Source organism: Capricornis sumatraensis, chromosome 3 (assembly GCF_032405125.1).
Source record: "Capricornis sumatraensis isolate serow.1 chromosome 3, serow.2, whole genome shotgun sequence".
In the NCBI taxonomy this organism is placed as follows: Eukaryota; Metazoa; Chordata; class Mammalia; order Artiodactyla; family Bovidae; genus Capricornis; species Capricornis sumatraensis.
Window position 1 is genome coordinate 80,967,363 of NC_091071.1, and position 22,166 is coordinate 80,989,528.

The window sequence follows — 22,166 nt, forward strand, 5'->3', positions numbered from 1 at the left end:
TTTTTCCTCTTCTCTTAAGCGAAATTTGGCCTCCCATCTTTTTTGTACCTGAACAGGTTTTTCTCCTGGAGGAACCACCTCTTTCCATTTCCTAGTGAGGGTGCAGCAGCTTCCGAGATGTCAGGTTCTGCTGTTATGGGAAATGTCAGAGAATCAGAGATGGGGTTTTCCTTTTCTTCAGTCCTCGAGCCTTGAGTAGTTGAAAAGTCTGCTTCTGTTAGCCACCTTCCTCCTAACCTTAGAAAGCAATTGCTTTTTGGATACCACTTTAAAAATGGCAAGCTTAAATTTTGTGCTATAAAGCCTTTCTCTCACTTGGCAGCCAAGAGAAAACATGGAACCATGCAAATTGCCTTTTGAACTGGATTTAACTTGTTTCACTATATTTGTTCAAAGATCAGAAACAATAATTTTCTTGGCCCTGGCTCCTTCTGTCTTCTGCTCCTAACTGAGGGACATAGTTGTAATTATAAATTCCCTCAGTCCCCCGATGCCTTCATTTCAATATAACTAGTTTTCTTTATAATTCTATGTGTTTTATTTTACACATTTATGTTTTTCTGAGAAGGGGCTCACATGCTTCACACAGCTGCCAAAGTTATCAGTGGCACAAAAATGGTTAAAAACCCACCTAGGGCATCACCCCAGAGAAAGCTGAACAGTGCTCACCAGCAAGAGCCCACAGGCTATATTTGACTTTACCAAATACAGTATTTTAAACACTAAACATCCAACTAAGAAACTTAGAAATTCCTAAGACAAGATGCATGTAGTCCTGACTTATCAGCATATATCTTGAGTTTTCATTTGCACTGACGCCAGGGCCAAGCTTGCCTCTTCTCCATTCCTCTCCAGGTGACTGGTACCATCCAAGTTGCATGTCAGAAGTCTACAAGTCACCCTAGAGTTCCTCTGCTCTTCTCTCCCACCATTCAAATGTAGTCAAATGTTAAGTCCTGGCAATTTTACTCTTTTAAAATTTTGTAGTCCCTTCCTCTTCTTGGGTTGGAGACTGATGTCTTAAGTTAGAGACTTTTTCTAGATGTGCTCTCTCAAACTTCTCATATTGGACCCCACCCCTCCTTCTTGTCTAATTGTACAGAATAAGAAAGATAAGATACCAGAGTCCAACAAAGTGAAGTTCAAGGTAACCCAGCTTGTTACGGCAAAAACCAGGATGACACTCCCCAAATATAGCTTCTTTACTTTTCCCTGGCTTCTGCTACATAATTTTTTTTACTTCTAATATAAAAACATTTCTCTGTCATTATGTTCTGGGTTGCCTCTCTCCTCACCCCCGTCCTGTGTGAGCCATGCTCCTCTCAGAAAAAATTTTCACTGTATAAATTTGATGAATTAATTGCTCTTGACTGGCATCCACATATGTATGCATTTATATCATTAAGATATCTTGGCCTCACTAACATGCCTCAAGTTTTGAATGTTTGGTGAATCACGCAGAGGAAGTAGACTGTCAGTGGTGGGGAACCTGTAGAAGTGTCTGAATTCTAAGCAACTTAGAAGTCTGCCAAGCTCTTTAAATATCGAAGCTGTTTTTTCCTTTTGCTACCAAAGAGGTTAACGTTAGTTTTCTGTGTAAGCATTTCATCTCATAGATGTGTGCCTATTGCAGAATAAGCTGTGGTTTTAAGGCTGCCATCATCGGAAATTCATACATTCAAAGGGTATCTTAGGAAAGCCTGTCTCTCTGGGGAGATCCTTAGGACTTAAGAGGTCCAATAACATCAAAGAATGTGTAAGAATAAAAGTCTAAGTGAATAATTAGCATAATTTAGCTGCTCCTGTTGTGGTGGTTGTTATATGCTTGTCATTCTTCAAAATGTATTGTGAACAGGAGAGCTTTTTAACTGAAGCCCAGCTTTGAGCTATGTCACTAACTTGAAGCCTGAGAAGGCAGCCGTTGATATCACACGTTGTCTTCATATGTCAAGGACTCAAGGAGAGAGCCAGTTCTGATCCCTGTCACAGCTGAATGACTAAATGTTTCACTTAACGACTCTGCAAAAACGGGGATTTCACAAACAAGTGTAATACTTGCCCCACTGATCTTGTGGGCTTGTGGGAAAGAGCAAGTGACAGCACTTTTACAAGTTTAAAAAAAAAAAACCCTCATGATTCTACAAATCATAGTCATTGTGCTCATGGGCTCTCCTTTTAAGTGCTGTGATATGGGAAGAGAAATCAGTCATGTGCTATTGGGAGTTTTGTTATGGTTAAAAATAAAAGGTAGATAAGGTCAAATTGCTCTTTAACCAAAGTATACTGTTCAAAACCATTTATATGTCAGAAAACAAAACCAAAATCCTTAAAAGATTGTAAAAACATCTACATTATTTTCCTGTATTGCTGCTTAATACATTCTAAACTGTTAAGCCTCACATTTCAGTTAAACAAGCAATTGAGAATAATAAAGAAGTGGAATCAAATTCTGTCTTAAACACCCTTTTAAGCAAATCTATGAGACATTTTGAGGGACCCAACTAGCATGGTAAATGATGATAAAATCTGATTATTATCCTCTACCTATAAAGAGTCATTATTTGATCTGATAACAACCATGGTTTTAAACAAATTATGGAAAAAGGTGACCGAAATAGTTATAGGGTTAGCTGTTCTATAAGATACCTCTCCAAAGGAACTGTTACCAACATAAGTATTTAGCACTTCTTCTAGCATTTCCAGGTATATTTGAGGTTGGAATTGTTTTTCAGTTCCTCTCCATGTACCAGGGAAAAATTGTTAACAGGAAAGGCTAGCTCTGCTACCTTGCTGGCCATCAACTGGTTCCATGACTGCCCTGCTGACTCTGGTTCTTCTTTCATAACCTGAATTACCACGTCCTATCCCTCTCCAAGAGACTGCTGAGAAACTCGCAGCCTTTTCTCCTACTTCCTCAAAACCCTCAGCTTTGATTCCACCACCAGTCTGCAACAATGGAGCTGTTTGTGTACCTCTCCAACTCCACATTTGGTTTCAAAGCCCGCACCCAGCCTCAGTGATTCCAAGGCATTTTGCTGGCCTCACTCTTACTAAAGGAAATAGAATTTAGGTTTCCTCTCAAGCAGACACCCCTTTTGGTGACTCTCTGCCATCCAGAGTAGTCAGTTTATCCTTACGTTATAAAGCCAGGATCTTTTAGCTCCTCATCACATCACAATAAATGAAGCCTTACCTGATCATCTCACCAAATCTCATGAACAACCCTATGAGCCGGTATCATTATTCCTAATTTTCAAATGCAGAAACTGAGACTAATAGAGGTTGGAGAGCTTGCCCACAGCCACACAGTTGGTCAGTGAGGGAGCCAACATCCATGCTCTGAATTGCCACATGGTGCAGCCCACCTAGATACTGGGTTCTCATAAGTATGAAAACATCTTTCAAAATGGTTTTAGAAGGTAGTTAACTAAAGCTGATTATCTAGTTTTTAACTCTTCTTTCCTCCACTTTCTCTCCAACCCACAGAAATCTATACTAGAGATGGGAACTCTTTTGGGAGACCTTGTGAATTTCCCTTCTTAGTTAATGGGACCTGGCATCATGAGTGCATTTTTGATGGAGATCACAGTGGGCCATGGTGTGCAACCACCTTAAATTATGAATATGATCAGAAGTGGGGCATCTGCTTACAACCAGGTATGTATGGGCTGGTGAACTTTGTAGGTGGAAAGAAAAGGATACTGTTCCTGTGTGGAAAAGGGGAGAGGAAAGAGTCCATGATTACTCAAAAATGACAGCAACAGATACCCTAGAGAAGGAGTGTAAATTTGAGGAAAGACAGGGAAGTTGTGTATAGCTAAGAACTTACTTTTAGAAGTGAGCCAGGAAGAGAACCAAGACAGGATGCTGTCACTGAAGGCAGATGATGAGGAAGTCTGCTGTACCACGGATACTTCAGGAAGAGGACCAGGCCACTCCCTGGCTATTGCCAGGAGCAGTCAGGAAATTGCTGCTGGCCTTTTGAGCAGTCTCAAAATTAAGAAATATTTTTTAATGGGCAATAAGTTAAAAGCATCAACAGTAAATAGAAAGGAAAAAGCTCCAGTAATAGTAATGGTTATTACTTATAGTAGCAATAGTTATCTCTTGGCCCTGCCAAGTATCAGGTGCTATTCTAAGTACTTAACCTTTATTAACTCATTTACTCTATACACAGTTTCATAAGGTAGGTACTATTATTTATTCTCATTTTGTTGTTGTTGCTAAGTCCTGTCAGACTGTTTTGTGACCCCATAGACTGTAGCCCTCCAGGTTCCTCTGTTCATGGAATTTTCCAGGAAAGAGTACTGGAGTAGGTTGCTTTTCCTTCTCCAGTTGATATTCCTGACCCAGGGGTGGAACTTGGCTCTCCTGCATTGGCAGGTGGATTCTTTACCACCAAGACATCTGGGAAGCCCATGTTCCCATGTTACAGATGAGCAAAGTGAGGCTTAGGAGAGTTAAATCAGTTGCCTAAGGTTACATAGATAATAAATTTCAGAGCTAGGATTCAAATTCAGCTCTGGTGTCCTTGCCTCAAACAACTATATTATCCTGCCTTGTTCAGTAGCCAGTCTGATGAAATTAGTAATGCTGATCTCTACTTAACAGAAGCTGAGCTTCAAAATGTAGAGTCCTAAGCAAATTGAAGAGATTATGTCAAGCCAATCATTCTCAAACTTCAGGTTGTAACAGAATTATTTGGAGAGTTTGTTACAATACAGATTTCTGGGACCAACCTCCAGAAATTGTAATTTGGTAGATTTTGGATGGTATCCAAAACTTTGCACTTTAGTGAGTTCCCAGATGATCCTGATGATGGTCTGGGGACCACACTTTAAGAATTACTTTTCTGGGTAGAGGCAAAGGCTTTCAACACTGAGAACTTACTGGAAGATAAAAAGCCAACATTTACTCCACCTGTAATTGATGACAAGCTGGGTTCGGTCAACCAGGCACCAATTGTATTTCAGTCTTACCATAGTCTGGATCGTGGGCTTCCCCAGCGGCTCAGTGGTAAAGAATCTGCCTGCAATGCAGGGGCCATAGGAGACACAGGTTTGATCCCTGGGTCAGGAAGATCCCTTGGAGGAGGGCACCCATTCCAGTATTCTTGTCTGGAGAATCGTGGACAGAGGAGCCTGGCCATCTACAGTTCTTAGGGTTAGCAAAGAGTTGGACGTGACTGAAGCGACTTAGCCTAGCACAGAGTCTGGATCAGAAACTTTAGGGATTGTGCAGAGGCTTAGACCTTATTCAGAGCAAACCCTCATTTCTCAGGTAAGGAGTGGCAGACCTAGATTGATAAAACAGCCTGTTAGTGTCAGACCATTTTGTGTGGAGCCTGGTAGATCTCCCAGGATTCTGACCTTCATTTCCCAGTGTGTTCCACCTTGTTCCACCTTGTTCATTCCCCATCCCATTCCACCTTGCTGCCTTGACTGATGTGTGTCTTGGTGCCTTTAGCCTGCTTTGGATGAAAGAGGGGGTTGTCAGTGCATTCATGTGCCTCTCTTTCTACAGAAGTGAGATTGTGAGTTTCTCAAATTTGAGGACTGCTAAACCATAGAGGTTGTATTTTATAGCAAATGATACATTGCCATCCTGCTGAAATCTTCCAGAATTACAAGTGTTTTGCCTTAGTGATAAGAAAGAACCTTTCGGTAATGCACTTGCAAATCCACCTACTTTCTTTTTACCAAATGTCACCTCTACTGTGGTTTAGGACATTCAGAAGTGGCTGAAGAAGCAGTGTATGCCATTCAGAAGATCAACAACACCAGAGTTAGACAACTGTACTCTGGTTATAGCTCTGCTGCTAATGTCCCTAGATCCTTGTTCCTGTCTGTGAAATGAAGACATTACACAAAATGATCTCTAAGGGACCTTCCCGCTTGAGGGTCCATAAGTATAACTGGTTATGGGAGACCCTTTGGAAGAACCCATGTGAAGCCAGGGATACACTTAATGTAAGCTCTGTTGGTTTTTCCTTCTTGTTGGGAGCACATGGAGGCCCTGAGTATATTTTTGAACTAGTTGTATCAAGACCTGCATATCTGTCCTGGAAAGAGCTTGAAGGTTCTTTGTCTGAAGTTATACATGTTCTTTAGATATTTGTTGAAGAAAAATGATGTTCACATTATACATGTATATTTATATATACATATATATATAGTCTTCCCAGGTGGCGCTAGTGGTAAAGAATCTGCCTGCCAATGCAGGAGACACAAGAGACATGGGTTTGATCGCCTGGTTGGGAAGATCCCCTGGAGGAGGAAATGGCAACTACTCCAGTATTCTTGCCTGGAAAATTACATGAGTAGAGGAGCCTGGTGGGCTACAGTCCATGGGGGTCACAAAGAGTCAGACATGACTGAGCACACACACGTGCATGCACACATATGTACATATAGACATATAGTGCATATATAATGTTAGTTCTGTAATATTAGTCATATATTACATCATCTTTTAAAATACAAGGAGAAACTAGACTGAGTTTCGCAAATAAGGTATCACTACCTGGAGAAATAGCAATAACCTCAGATATGCAGATGACACCACCCTTATGGCAGAGAGTGAAGAGGAACTAAAAAGCCTCTTGATGAAAGTGAAAGAGGAGAGTGAAAAAGTTGGCTTAAAGCTCAGCATTCAGAAAATGAAGATCATGGCATCTGGTCCCATCACTCCATGGGAAAATAGATGGGGAAACAGTGGAAACAGTGGCAGACTTTATTTTTTGGGGCTCCAAAATCACTGCAGATGGTGATTGCAGCCATGAAATTAAAAGACACTTACTCCTTGGAAGAAAAGTTATGACCAACCTAGATAGCATATTCAAAAGCAGAGACATTACTTTGCCGACTAACGTCCGTCTAGTCAAGGCTATGGTTTTTCCAGTAGTCAGGTATGGATGTGAGAGCTGGACTGTGAAGAAGGCTGAGCACCAAAGAATTGATGCTTTTGAACTGTGGTGTTGGAGAAGACTCTTGAGAGTCCCTTGGACTGCAGGGAGATCCAACCAGTCCATTCTGAAGGAGATCAACCCTGGGATTTCTTTGGAAGGAATGATGCTAAAGCTGAAACTCCAGTACTTTGGCCACCTCATGGGAAGAGTTGACTCATTGGAAAAGACTCTGATGCTGGGAGGGATTGTGGGCAGGAGAAGAAGGGGACGGCAGAGGATGAGATGGCTGGATAGCATCACTGACTCGATGGATGTGAGTCTGAGTGAACTCCGGGAGTTGGTGATGGACAGGGAGGCCTGGTGTGCTGCGATTCATGGAGTTGCAAAGAGTCAGACACGACTGAGCGACTGAACTGAACTGAACTGATGCGTTAAATCTTAGGCACTTAAGCATTGTCTAAACACACACAGGGACATGACTGAAGCGACTTAGCAGTAGCAACAGGAAACACACACACATGCAAACACGTTCAGTGGTTTCACTGCAGAACATGGGCAAACCCCTCTTTAGTCTGATACCATCTTCAAGTGAGCTGAGGGGTTGAACACAGTTGAAGACTTCTGTTTTTAGGCAGAGGGTAGGTGTGGGCTAAAATGTGACATTATAATCAATAGGGCTATATAAAAGGAGAGTAGAAGCTAGAAGCAGCATGGAAGCTTTACCTAGTCTAAGTCATTTCCTGTCCTGTTAGTTTGGTTTTTTCATCTAACCAAAGAATCAAAATATTGTCTAGTAGAGCAATGACAGCCTCAATCTTAGCATATCTTAAGAGTATGCAAATTGAATGGCAGTATTTGTGAGTACTCTAAGTAATAGACAACATTATGCCCTTATTTTATGATCACTGACATATCTTTTTATCAACAGAAAGTGGCTGTGAAGATAATTGGGAAAAGAATGAAGAGATTGGAAGTTGCTACCAATTTAATATTCAGGCAACTCTTTCTTGGAAGGAAGCTTACGTTTCATGTCAGAATCAAGGAGCTGACTTACTGAGCATCAACAATGCTGCTGAGTTAACTTATCTTAGAGGTAGGTTTAAAGAGAGGGGATATCTATATACTTATGGCTGATTCATGTTGAGGTTTGACAGAAAATAACAAAATTATGTAAAGCAATTATCCTTCAATAAAAAAATAAAAAGAAAACAAAGTAGGTTTTGGTTGCTGTGGTAGAACAAATTGCTGAGATGGTAAAGGTGTTGTCTTCTGTTTTCATGTCTAGGTATGTTGTTTTCTTCTATATTTCTCTGTCTTTTCCTGGGATTTAACACCAAAGCCCTCAAGTAAAAAAATACTGAATATAATATTCAGTCCATTGAAAGTGCATCTCATGATAAAGACCAATAGAGGTAAATATTCAGAAAACGAGGTGAGGTAGCAAGATTAAACTGCTAACTGAAGCCTAAATGAAAGGATCTAAAAAAAGGTGAACATTAAACACTTTGAACATTGACCAGGAGAGAATTTGAGGAGTGGAGAAGATTGTTGGGTCGAAGTAGATAGCCTCAGTAAAAAACTTCATATTTGAATAAACGAATGCAGTTCTACATCCATGGATTCAACCAACTGTAGATTGTATAGTTCTGCAGTGTGTATTCAGTGAAAAGAGTCGGCATGTAAGTGGACCAGCATGGTTCAAACTCGTGTTTTTCTGATACTGTGAAGTATCAAAATTGGAATTTGAATTTCAACATATATATAACTCCAGAACCCTTACTTCATTACTGTAGTACTTACTCCTCTTACATACCTTTCTTTGTTTTCATCCTTAAAAACCTACTGGACTTTTACATGCCCACCCACCATGTATGAGGCTTTCCTTTTCTCTCCATCTCCTCCAACATTTTTTGTTTCTTGCCCATCTGATAACATGTATGAGGTGATGTCTCATTGTAGTTTTGATTTGCACTTCCCTAATAACTAGTGATGTCAAAATCTTTCATATGTTTGTTGGCCATCTATATGTCTTCTTTGGAACAATGTCAATTCAGATCCTATGCCCACTTTTAAATTGGGTTGTTTGGTTTTTTGTTTTTGAAATGTATGAGTTCTTTGTATATTTTGAATATTAACCCCTTATAGTAAAATGATATGCAAATATCTTCTCATATTGGTAGGTTCCTTTGTTGGGTTGATAGTTTCCTTTGCTGTGCAGAAGCATTCTGGATTTATATAGGCGAGTTTGTTTACTTGTGCTTTTGCTTCTTTTGTCTAAGGAAAAATATCCAGAAACATTCTAAGACTGATGTCAGAGAACATACTGCCTATGTTTTCTCTTAGGAGCTTTATGGTTTCAGGTCATAGATTCAAATTTTGAATCCATTTTTAGCTGATTTTTTAATATGGTGCAAGACAGTGGTCTGGTTTCATTCTTTTGCACATGGCAGTATCCAGTTTTCCCAATACCATTTATTGAAAGGACTGTCCTTTCTCCATTGTATGTTCATTGTTATAAATCAGTTGCCCATATATGCATGGCTATATTTCTGAGCTCTCAATTATGTTCTTTTGATCTGTATGTCTGTTTTTCCTGCCAGTACTATACTGTTTTAATTACTCTAGCTTTGTGATATAATTTGAAATCAGGGAGTGGTTACCTCCAGCTTTGTTTTTTTTTCTCAGGATTGCTTTGCTTATTTGAGGTGTTTTGTTGTTCCATATGAATCTTGTTTGTATAAAATTTTGTTCTATTTCTATGAAAAACATCATGGAGAGACCTTGAGAGTGTTGTGTTGTGTGAAATTAGTCAGACATATAAAGACAAGTACTGTATGGTTTTACTCATGTGATACATTTAAATAAACAAATACATAAACAAGCAAAACAAAAACACAGAGAACAGAATAACGGTCATAAGATGAGAAGCAGGAAGAGAAGTGGGTGAAATGGCTAAAAGTGGTGAAGTGGCTAAAAGAAGTCAACTATGTAGGAACAGATGGAAACTAAAGTTTGGTGGTGACCACACCACCAAACATAGAAGTTGAAATATAATGTTGCACACATGAAACTTATGTTATAAAACAGCGTAACCACAAAAAAAGTCTGCTGGTCTTCTGTCATGGTTTTTGGCTTAAACTTTATTCAGATCTCTTTCTTATTCTTTTAACCCTTTCTTGTGTTATTCAGAACTTGAATAATCAGATCTCTTGAATGGAAATCTGTCAAAGAAACAAAATTTTGGCTACTGTTAGGCAATGGAATTCTATTCCAGACCCCACTGAAAACTTACAAAAATACTGTTGAGAATTAAAAGTGCCAATAAATTTGTCTCCCAGAATACTGACATTTGGAAGCTAATGGCTTCTGTGAGGGAAAAAGTTGTCAAAGTGTGACTGTCAACACCAATCCAAACAGTCTGATGATGCATTTGAAGGAATAAATGTTGCAGGATTTCTTCATGCATCAATTTTCTTTAATAACAAGTAAAAGAGAGATAATGAGTTAATGAATTCAGTTGTGTCCCTGGCCACACACTCCCCACAATTTTTTGCTTATCAGTAATGTCAGATGTGCAGTCCTTTCCAATTTTCCAAGCTTCTCTTTCACTGTGAGTGCTCAATATGCCTAATTATGATTGCTGATTTCCTAAGACCTAAGAAAGCGTACTTTGACATCTGAAACTCAGAGTAACCAAATCTGAAGCATTTCTTGAAATTTCTGATAATATTGTGTCCCTTCCCTAAAAACTATCAGGTGTAAACAGTGGACTGGAAATAGTGAGGCCCACAAAAGGGCTTCCCAGGTGGTGCCAGTGGTAAAGAACCTGCCTGCCAATGCAGGAGACACAAGAGATGTGGGTTTCATCCCTGGGTTGGGAAGATCCCCTGGAGAAGGGAATGACAACCTGCTCCAGTATTCTTGCCTGGAAAATTCCATGGACAGAGGAGCCTGGCAGGCTATGGTCCATGGGGTCGCAGAGTCAGACACGACTGAGTGACTGAACACACAACACACACACAAAAGTGAATCTGAAATTTGTGATCAAAGTGCTTGATCTAGTCAGGGAAATAAGAGTTGCACAGACACAAAGATAGTGGGGAATGTTATTCCCAAATGACCTCTGGGTTTGGTAGCTAGTGGTTGGATGGGACTAGGGAATTTGCTGACAGAAATAAAGTAGGATCATCCCTCTTGAAGATAAATCCCACATAGTCTAAAAGAGCATTCTTTCTTCTCTGTGCCTGCCCTGCACCTAATTAGTTTATTTTGGTTTTGTTTTACTAATACGAGGGGCCTACCAGTGGGGGATTCGGTTTGCTCGTATTCACTAGATTTTGTTTGGGAGTCAAATGTCCCGTGGCTCTGTCCTTCTCAGGGACCTGTAATCATCTATCTTTCACAGTAAAGCTCCTGGAAAGCACAGTGTATCCTTATATTTCACTCTTAACCTCATATTTATTTCTCACTGGAGGGATAATTGGTCCTCTGTTCCTACCATCTTCTTCCCAGAATCTTCATCCTATCTTTTTTCAATACACATGGTCCCATACAACCATGGAAGAACTGGACAAGCTAATGGAGAAGCTGAATGGATTAACTTAGCAGCCTTCGGGCTTCTCAATAGATAGAAGTTTTGTTGCCTGTCAGCATCACCTGCCTTTGTTGGATACAGTCTCCTACAGGGTTCCTGCCTTATAATCAAGACCTGCAGATGTTTTTGCTAGTAGTATAAACTTAAGTCTGGATTATTAATAACACATAATTTTTTCACTTTTTAAACCTGTGTAATTCTTACAGGAAAAGAAGGCATTGCTAGAATTTTCTGGATTGGTCTAAATCAGCTGTACTCTGCTAGAGGCTGGGAATGGTCAGACCACAAGCCGTTAAACTTTCTCAACTGGGACCCAGGTAACTGCTTGCTCTTCCATTTACAAAGCATAAACTTCAAAAAAAAGAAAAAAAAAAACACCTTCCCACTCCCTCAGAGCTTATACAAATTTCAAACTCTCAGAAAAATTTTTTTCCCTGAACCCTTCTTTATTGTGATTCCATTATAGCCAAGTTGACCCCCACCATGGGCAACTGAGCATTTGTCCCTAATCTTTAGAGTGACCCTGCATTTTTAGGTAGGAGCAGAAAGAGCCCCACTCCATGGCCCAGGAACCTTTCTGGGTCCCTGAGAGGACTTGACATGTCCATGACTGACCCATATTGCATTTCATCTGCAGCTTAACTCTAATATGGAAATAAGTCAGTTCAGTTGCTTAGTTGTGTCTGGCTCTTAGAGACCCCATGGACTGCAGCACACCAGGCTTCCCTGTCCATCACCTACTCCTGGAGCATGCTCAAACTCATGTCCATTGAGTTGGTGATGCCATCCAGTGGAAATAATTCCTCATTCTCAAACTCCTGAAGTCTTCCACTGCAGCACCCAAGTACTGACAACATAATGGTTATATTTTCATATACAAATAAATATCCTTAAGAAAATCTTATAGTGAATAAAACAAAACTCTAGTTAGTCAAAAGGTCTTCACCTTCCCCCAAAAAGGTTTAGATATCTTTTTAAAAAATAAAATCATAGGCTTCTGATAAATGTAGAATGTAAAAGTTAACACTAACTTCACTACCAAAGTATTCTACATACATATAATAAAAAAGAGATAAGTGCAATAAAATACCAATACATTGGCATTTCAGTTAATAGAATTTTCTTAGTAAATAAATTCTCTATTATCTCAATAAGTAGAATCTTTAAAGATAATTTAATCTTAAAGCCTTAAAGGCATAGCAGAATCATAAATTAGCATTTTTATTGGGTAGGGTAGCAAATTAAGAACTACTGACCACAGGATATGACAGGCAGATGGGTTAGGGGCAGAGGTTTGGTTTGGGGTTTTGTTTTTTAAATTAGCTACAACATATCAGAGTATTTCTACTCCTGTGTCCTATATTTAAGAAGACATAGTTAAACAAGTGATTGTCTATTGCAGCTTATACATCTCAATGTAGTTAAAGGTTTTAACTATTTCATGAGTTCCAATAAATAAAGTTAAGAATACAAATTATTTTTTCTAACCACCACCCTTGCCCTAACCTTCTTCTTTTAACTCTGAAAATCTTGCCATTTCAGATGTGCTGATGACACCTACCATTGGCAGATCAAGCTGTGCAAGAATGGATGCCGATTCAGGTCTGTGGCAGAGTTTTTCCTGCGAGGCTCGACTGCCCTACGTCTGTGAGAAACTGTTAAATAGCTCAGTGGAGTTGACAGGTACCTTTCTCACTTTCTCCGACAAAGGTCTCAAAATTAGTTTTGTGAAATCAAGCAAATCCACTTCAGATACCCGTTTCCCCCTTTCCTTCACCTGATACTGCCGATGCAGGAAGGTATTTGATATTGACCCTGTGGTTAGATATTATAACCATACAGGAATAAAGCTTTAGCTTGCTATATGCCCATAAGAAGGCGGAGGTATTCTAGATAGGAAATATAGTTCTCTTCACAGGTGGCTGTTCTTTCTCTGGAGCAGTGGTTCCCCAGACCAAGAGCATCAGCTTTACCTGTACCTGTGAGAAATGCAGATTCTTAGGACGTACCCATATTTACTAAATGAGATACTCTGAGGATGGGGATCCCCAACCTGTGCTTCCAGGGGCTTCCCTGGTGGTTGGTGGTGAAGAATCTGCTTCCCAATGCAGGAGACCCAGTTTTGATCCCTGGTTGGGGAACTGAGCTAACACGTGCCATGGAGCAGCTAAGCCCACACACCACAACTAAAGAATCTGTGCGCTCCAACAAAAGATCCTGTGTTACCCAAGGAAGGTCCCACGTGCTGCAACTAAGACCTGCCACAGCCAAATACATACATGAAATTTTTTTTAAGACTCTGGATTAAAAAAAAAAAAGTTGCTTTGAGAAAAGGAAAAAAGCCTTTCAGGTGATTCTGATACACTCTTAAGTTTGAGAGCCACACTCTAAGGAGAGGTCTTATATATGACCTGCCCCTATTGGGAGTGAAAAATGATGGACATAGGAATTGCCCTATAATGCCCACCCACCTCTCTGCTTTACCAGGCTGATTCTAACAAATGAGGTAGGAAGGAGAGGTGTAGATGGACAAAATATGTGCACAGAGGTGTTTTTTCCCAGGGAGTTTGGGAGTAAGAGAGTCACAGGACAGTTGAAAGTTCCAAGGTCCAGAAAAGTTTGAGAAGTGTTCAAAAGAATAGAGGAGAGAAATACCCTTATTGTCTTGCTGGGGCCCCACCATATACCCAGTATTTGATTAAATCCTCATTGAGTACTTAAAACTGGGAGAAGAGGTTTTAAATTGTCTTGTGCTTTAAAGAATGTTGAGGGAAGAGAATAAAGCATAAAACTTATCATCCAAATAGGAGCATAAAGCTGTTCTTTTAAGATTAAAAAATAATAGGGGAAAATGAACAGTCATCTTCCAAGTTGATTCAAACCAAATTTAGTCCATACAACAAAAGGCATAGCAGAAAGGACAGCACCAATGAAAATAAACCAGGGTGACTGATTATAGATCAAATAAATATCCTTTAGTAGCAATTATTAAGTAAATCATGATGTTTCCACATGATTGAACAAATGCATTTATTAAAATAACTGCCAGCAGAAAAATACAAAGAGTAGAACAAAATCATATGTTTACTTATCATTGTAATCTTGTAAAAATATGTATTCATAGAGACAAGGACTATAATATGAAAATAATTATTTTAAGTTCAATTGTGTTTTCCCCTCTGTTCCTTTATTATAATTGTAAAATATAATAATAATAAGTGCTATTTCAGAACCCTAAAGTTAATCGAGTTATTTTACAAGTGTGAGAAGCTGAACCTGATTTTATCCTTTAGTAAAAAACACACTGTCCACATTTTGAAGATGTGTTTTCTTATAACAAACATTCCAAATGGTCCAAATCCAAGAAGCCTGAATAGCTGAACTACTTTCTAGTTCTGTTAAGAGGGGTTGACATATTCTTTATGGTTTATACCTCGCTCTTTTTCTCTAATCTTTTTGGCTATCACTTGGCTAAATTTTATTATAGTCAAGACAAAGAATCCCTCATTCCATGAGGCCTGTAGGACTAGTAGAGGGCAGGAAAGAAGAGGTCCAGAGATGCGCTTTGCTCTTTCCCTCCACTGATGCCATTTCTTGGATGTGAAGTGAATAAATGTTTTATTATGTTCCTTAAATCTCTCCTTGTTTGTTCAGCCATGAGCACAAATGTACATTCCCTCGCTAAGCTGACCATACCTGAAAAGGAAGCTTAACTTTGTAATCTCTCAAAGGCAGAGACTAGGGAGGAACGTCACAAATCCCATACCCAGGAAGAGATTTGTCAACTACTGACTTACCCCACACTTTTCTTCTGTCTACTAGGACTCAGGGAAATCTCTCCATAAATAGTCTATAGCCAGCCATGTAGCAAATTTGTATCACTCTAAAGTCACATTATTGTCTGAATCCCTGCAGTCACTCTTATGATGCTGTGCATTGCAGAAATTCATGTCACTGTACCATCTAAAATCCCGTTCTTCAGTTTTCCAGAAGCCTTATGATTCAGGAAAGAATTTGCAATGTTATTGATTCAAAATAGATGTATCTTTACTGGAATATAAATAGCCTCTTTTCCTCCAGATGTGTGGACATACTCAGATACCCACTGTGATGCTGCAGACTGGGTGCCAAATGATGGCTTTTGCTATCTGCTGGTCAATGAAAGTGACACCTGGGATAAGGCGCATACGACATGCCAAACCTTCAGCAGTGACCTCATCAGCATTCATTCTTTAGCAGATATGGAGGTAGTTGTCACAAAACTTCATAATGGGGGTAAGTTTTTAAGATATCCTCTTAAAAAGAGGTTTAAAACATTTTAAAGTATCCCTGTTTTCAAACTCTTAGAGAGAATAAAAACCTTACAGTTTGATCCTGTACATCAGTATTACCCAGAAGAATTTTCTGCCGTGATGGAACTGGCAGAAAATCTGTACTGTCATTCAATAACCACCAACCACTTGTGGCTTTTGAACCCTAGAAATGTAGCCAGAGTGACTGCAGAATTGAATTTTTGCTTTCATTTCATTTTAATTGATTCACGATTTTAAATAGTTGCATGTAGCAAGTGGCTACCAACCTGACAGTACAACCACTGACTGAATAATTTCCCTCTTCTCAAAAGCTAAATGCTATTTAAATCCCTCCTGACACCCAAGTGATGATTACCTCACGCTTATAATTATTTGGAAGCTAAAAAATGAACAAAACACCAGAGAGCCAGTATTAAGATCTCCTCCTACGATTCACCCATACTAATAGCACAACTGAGTGACTTCACTTTCACTTTTCACTTTCAAATACCTATATTCTGTGCCAGCGTGGTGCCAGTTGTTTTACCTGGCAAAAGCAGTACAGTCATTCAGTGATGAACAATATTCTTATTCTAACTGGAATATCTATGACTGTCTTAGCAGAATTTCATTATTTCTCGTAAAGCAAGGTTTATCTAAACCAGGTTTCAGGAACACCCAGACTACTGATCGTAGTACAGCTAGCTGTTCCGCCTATATACACTGCCTGCATAAGTGACCTGAAAAGCCCTCGTCATCAGGCCAGCCTAACATATCAACATTTTTACAAGCTAATTAGGAATACCACTTTTCTGAATTAAAAGAAAAAGAAATACCATCAAGGCTGCTAACACCCCTTATCAAAATGTAAAAATCAGCAGTAGTTTCCATGTGGAAGTATGTGACTGAGTAAGCAAACAAAACATTCTTCTTTTAGATGCCGAAGGGGAAACATGGACAGGCCTTAGGAATATAAACACACCAGCCCTATTTCAGTGGTCAGATGGTACTGAAGTTACTCTAACTTACTGGGATGAGAATGAGCCACGTGTTCCCTATAATGAGACTCCCAACTGCGTTTCCTATTCAGGAAAGGTAGGAAACCTCCTTGGATTTATTTATATCCTTACTGTTATACTTGATAATCTTCTAATAAAGTGACTTTTGTTGGAATATTTGCATTTAAGCTAGGAAAGAAAATAAAAGGTAATTGCACTCTAGATTATCTTTCTAGTAACTGCTGAGAAAAGGTAAATAAAGCAATTACTAAAGAAGCAATCCAATTCCTGTCTGAGAGTATCTGCCCTGGTGTGAAAGAGATCAAGAGAATCTCTTTTGGACCTGAGATTCTTGCGCCAAATCGTTTCTGAGAAGCTTCTTTCTCTCAGTAATATTTAGCAGGTAATGTAACCTGGAAAATCCCATTGCCTCGTGTTCAGGTCAAGTGTTACATTAGTCCCACTTTGAGAAGTGAAAAAAATGGTTTTATTAAAAATTAGGCTCAATAAACATCTTACTGCTATAGAATTCATGACTGTTTATTGAGCATGCTTCAGTTAAGAGTCCAGGATAAGCAATCTTTTTTTTTTAATTTTAATTGGAGGCTAATTACTTTACAATGTTGTGGTGGTTTTTGCCATACATTCACATGAATCAGCCATCTGTGAACATGTGTTCCCCATCCTGACCCTCCCTCCTCCCATCCCTCCCTATCCCATCCCTCAGGGTCATCCCAGTGCACCAGCCCTGAGCACTCTGTCTCATGTACAGGATAAGTAATCTTGAGCCAAAGGGATGCAAGAGTCTCTATATTTTTATTTGTAGCACTTTCCTGTGAACTCCTGTTTAGGAAGCTGATTATATTACCCAAACTTCTAGAGAAACTTAAGTGAAGGCAATAAATTGTAGGGCTGTTTAGAAGTGTTTCACTAGAAAAGATGTTTTTCAGTTCAGTTCAGTTGCTCAGTCATGTCTGACTCTTCGCAACCCCATGGACTGCAGCATGCCAGGCTTCCCTGTCCATCAGCAACTTCTGCAGCCTACTCAGACTCATGTCTATCTCAACAGTGATGCCATCCAACTATCTCATTCTCTGTCATCCCCTTCTCCTCCCACCTTCAATCTTTCCCAGCGTCAGGGTCTTTTCCAATGAGTTGGTTCTTTGCATTGGATAACCAAAGTATTGGAGTTTCAACTTCAGCATCAGTGCTTCCAACAATCATTGAGGGCTGATCTCCTTAGGATGGACTGGTTGGATCTCCTTGCAATCCAAGGGACTCTCAAGAGTCTTTTCCAACACCACCGTTCAAAAGCACCAATTCTTCAGTGCTCAGCTTTCTTTATAGTCCAACTCTCATATCCATACATGACTACTGGAAAAACCATAGCCTTGACTAGATGGACCTTTGTTGGTAACGTCTCTGCTTTTGAATATGCTATCTCGGTTGCTCATAACTTTCCTTCCAAGGAGTAAGCGTCTTTTAATTTCATGGCTGCAGTCACCATCTGCAGTGATTTTGGAGCCCTCAAAAATAAAGTCTGCCACTGTTTCCACTGTTTCCTCATCTATCTCCCATGAAGTGATGGGACCAGATGCCATGATCTTCGTTTTCTGAATGTTGAGTTTTAAACCAACTTTTTCACTCTCCTCTTTCACTTTCATCAAGAGGCTTTTTAGTTCCTCTTCACTTTCTGCCATAAGGGTGGTGTCATCTGCATATCTGAGGTTATTGATATTTCTCCAGGCAATCTTGATTCCAGCTTGTGCTTCATCCAGCCCATCATTTCACATGATGTACTCTGCATATAAGTTAAATAAGCAGGGTGACAGTATACAGCCTTGACGTACTCCTTTCCCTATTTGGAACCAGTCTATTATTACATGTCCAGTTCTAACTGTTGCTTCCTGACCTGCACACAGATTTCTCAGGAGACAGGTCAGGTGATCTGGTATTCCCATGTCTTGAAGAATTTTCCAGTTTGTTATGATCCACACAGTCAAAGGTTTTGGTGTAGTCAATAAAGCAAAAGTCGATGTTTTTCTGGAACTCTCTTGCTTTTTCAGTGATCAAATGGACATTGGCAATTTGATCTCTGGTTCCTCTGCCTTTTCTAAATCCAGCTTGAACATCTGGAGATTCACAGTTCATGTACTGTTGAAGCCTGGCTTGGAGAATTTTGAGCATTACTTTACTAGCGTGTGAGATAAGTACAATTGTGCGGTAGTTTGAGCATTCTTTGGCATTGCCTTTCTTTGGGATTGGAATGAAAACTGACCTTTTCCAGTTCTGTGGCCACTGCTGAGTTTTCCAGATTTGCTGGCATACTGAGTGCAGCACTTCCACAGCATCATCTTAAAAGATGTTTTTGGAAAGGTATAAAGCTGAATTTAGAAGGACGTCACACTTAATGCTGTATTTAAAAGGATACACAGGATATCTTTAAAAGAGTAACAAAGGTTGAAATGAGGTCCCACAAGCCACAGTGAAATTGTGGCTTACCTAGATGGCTTCCGGTGTTCAAAACTGACCTGTATCACAAGTGAATTTCTAAAATTTCATTCAAGGAAAGCAAAGTGACTCAAGCAAAATAAATGTTAAGTAGCATATTTGAAAGAGAAATTTGACATCTGGACTGAAGTGGAGTTGGAAGAAAATTTTGATTCTAAAATTCTTAGAGAGCAGTTATTCTGATCACCATCATCTTACATGTGAGGAGACTGAGACAGGGAGGTTAAGTGACCTGCCCCAAAGGTATTAACTCACAGACAAACCTTGGCCGTGTCCTCTGGAAGGAGATTAGAACACTGGCAAGTCTTTGTGGGCTGGGTTCTTCTCTCTTCAACTTCTATATAAGCGTCCTTTATTGTTACACTTATAAGAAAATGCACTGCATCCCCATTGTGACCTTGAGGTGATGCTGAAGTAACAGGCTTCCAGTCTTGTTGGGTAGCATTTTCTAGGAGTATGTTCTCAGGTTTAATTGCTAAGTTATATTCATTCTCTCTGCCTTCCTTTCCTCCTTTCCCTCCTCCCCCTCATCCTCCCTGATAGTTGTAAGAGAAAATTATCTTGATTTAAAATAAGTCCAATTCTAAGTATATGGAAAATACTTTCTCTTGTGAAAGAAATGATTTTCTGTTTTTTAAAAGCTCGGTCAGTGGAAGGTCCAGTCATGTGAAGAAAAACTTAAATATGTGTGTAAGAAAAAGGGAGAAAAATTGAATGACACAAGATCTGATAAGATGTGTCCTCCAGATGAGGTATGTAAAATGCCTGTGTAAATTTTTCTAAGCAATATTACACCTTTTTGGCTAGAGATGGTAACTGAACTTAAACAGTTTAAACTTGGAAAATAGAAGAAATTATTAGCTTCTGTTCATTTACATTAAACCAAGCCAGAAGGCAGTGAATCACAGTATATCAGCATTCCTACAGAAGAGAAAAAAAAAAAAGTTATAGGGAAAAGAATTACCTATTCATGAATTTCTATAAGAATATATGTGATTACTCTTCTCAATGCTGATTTTTTTTACTTCTACTCATATTATTCTTGTGCAAAAATAATTGAGCTAACAACTGTTATATTCTTAAAATGAGCTAGGCATTGTGCTGTGCTAAGTCGCTTCAGTTGTGTTTGACTCTTTACAACCTCATGGACTGTAGCCCACCAGGCTTATCTGTCCATAGGATTCTCTAGGCAAGAATACTGGAGTGTGTTGCCATGCCTTCCAGCAGGGGATCTTCCCAACCCAGGGATAGAACCCACATCTCTGGCATTGGCAGGCAGGCTTTTTTTACCACTAGCGCCACCTGGGAAGCCCGAGAAAGACATTGGGGGTAAAAAAATTAAGACATACCTTCTGTCTGACACGGGATCACAAGCTCATGGAGGTCATCCATGAAATTATATCTGACCCTCATCATGTATATGAATTCCCTGGCCGTGTCCTTAATTTCCATTAGTTGTAAGATATTAACCTGTGTAGCAGAACCTTGCTTGTCACCAATTCCGGAAGACAGTGTGATGATATTTTTCCTCTGATTTAGGGCTGGAAGAGACATGGAGAGACCTGTTACAAGATTTACAAGGATGAGGTCCCCTTTGGGACCAACTGCAATCTGACTATAACTAGCAGGTGTGACCATCAGTAAACACGTACTAGTGAACTTTTAACTCTGGGCTCCTTTGCCAAATAATCTTCCTTAAAAACAAAGTTCATCTTCAATTTATATAGTAGTTCTGTCACTGTAAAAACACCTACTGATCTGACTTTCATTTTATAGATTTGAGCAAGAATACCTGAATGATATGATCAAAAAGCATACCATGTCTCCAGAAAAATACTTCTGGACTGGCCTGAGAGATACAAATGCAAATGGAGAGTATAGCTGGGCAAGTGTTGGTGGAGTAAAGCGTGCTGTGACCTTTGCCAACTGGAATTTTTTCGAGCCAGGTAGGTGCCTTAGCCATAAAGTGGTAGAATACGGTGATGTGAGAGACAGCTTTCCTCCCAGATCTATTCTTCACTTACCTTTGAAATGTGAAGGGGATGGTGACCATCTGGACTAGTCTTTCTATAGAAACGTAAATGGAAGCAGTGACCATGCCTCCTCTATGAAATCCTCAGGGATTACCCAGTAAAAGCTAGAAAATTTGGTTCTCAGAAACCACCATCTAATGGCACAGAACTAGAACCGTCAGTGTGAGTTTAGCATCTTTTCCATATAACTCCTCAAACAGAACCTGAAAGTCTCATCATGAGCACTTTACATTTTCACCTCTCTGCTTCTTAACTTCTTTCTCCAAAGTTGAATTGTGTTTATTTCTTTTCTTCTCAAGGGGTGGTAATTAAGGAGGCCATGAATTGTTTATTCTGAAAGTTTATCCTTCTTTAGCCTACAGCATTGACCATATTGAGCCATAGAATCAGGACATTTGAGCCTCAGAATTCCCTTTGGATTTAGGAATTGAGGAAACAGGGGCTTAGAAAGGTGATTTTCTTGACAAAGGTGACCTGATTATTGAACTGCTAAAATCCTGATCTGATTTCTAAACCAATGCTTTTTAAAGGATTTTGACTTTGTTTGAGAGAGCAGTTATGAAGCATTCGACTTTTCTTCCTTTGAATTATTTATATTTTCTTGTTTTGTACAATGAATCATGAAGGCCATTTTTATAACATAAAACTTGGAGCATGTGAATGTATAAACACAATATTTGAGATAGAGAATTCCCACAAAATTTATAATATATGATCATCAATATAAATATGAGTGGTATTGATAATATCAAAGTCGTCTTCTTACTTTGCGGAACATGGAGGATACAGGTGCTGATCCTGGTTAAAATTCATCTTAAATTAGAATGTTCT

General features: G+C 39.4%; 1 protein-coding gene across 3 annotated transcripts in view; it reads left to right on the plus strand.

The window, feature by feature from the left end:
- The window catches only part of LOC138075831 (lymphocyte antigen 75-like), a 121,692-nt gene that overhangs the window by 7,488 nt on the left and 92,038 nt on the right, over window positions 1-22,166 (plus strand). For all 3 annotated transcript variants that reach the window (XM_068967874.1, XM_068967875.1, XM_068967876.1), the window contains exons 3-11: window positions 3,487-3,657; window positions 7,836-8,000; window positions 11,708-11,818; window positions 13,044-13,184; window positions 15,582-15,776; window positions 16,731-16,888; window positions 19,944-20,054; window positions 20,842-20,930; window positions 21,079-21,248. In XM_068967874.1, the coding sequence (XP_068823975.1) occupies window positions 3,487-3,657; window positions 7,836-8,000; window positions 11,708-11,818; window positions 13,044-13,184; window positions 15,582-15,776; window positions 16,731-16,888; window positions 19,944-20,054; window positions 20,842-20,930; window positions 21,079-21,248 (1,311 nt within the window). The remainder of the gene's footprint in view (window positions 1-3,486; window positions 3,658-7,835; window positions 8,001-11,707; window positions 11,819-13,043; window positions 13,185-15,581; window positions 15,777-16,730; window positions 16,889-19,943; window positions 20,055-20,841; window positions 20,931-21,078; window positions 21,249-22,166) is intronic.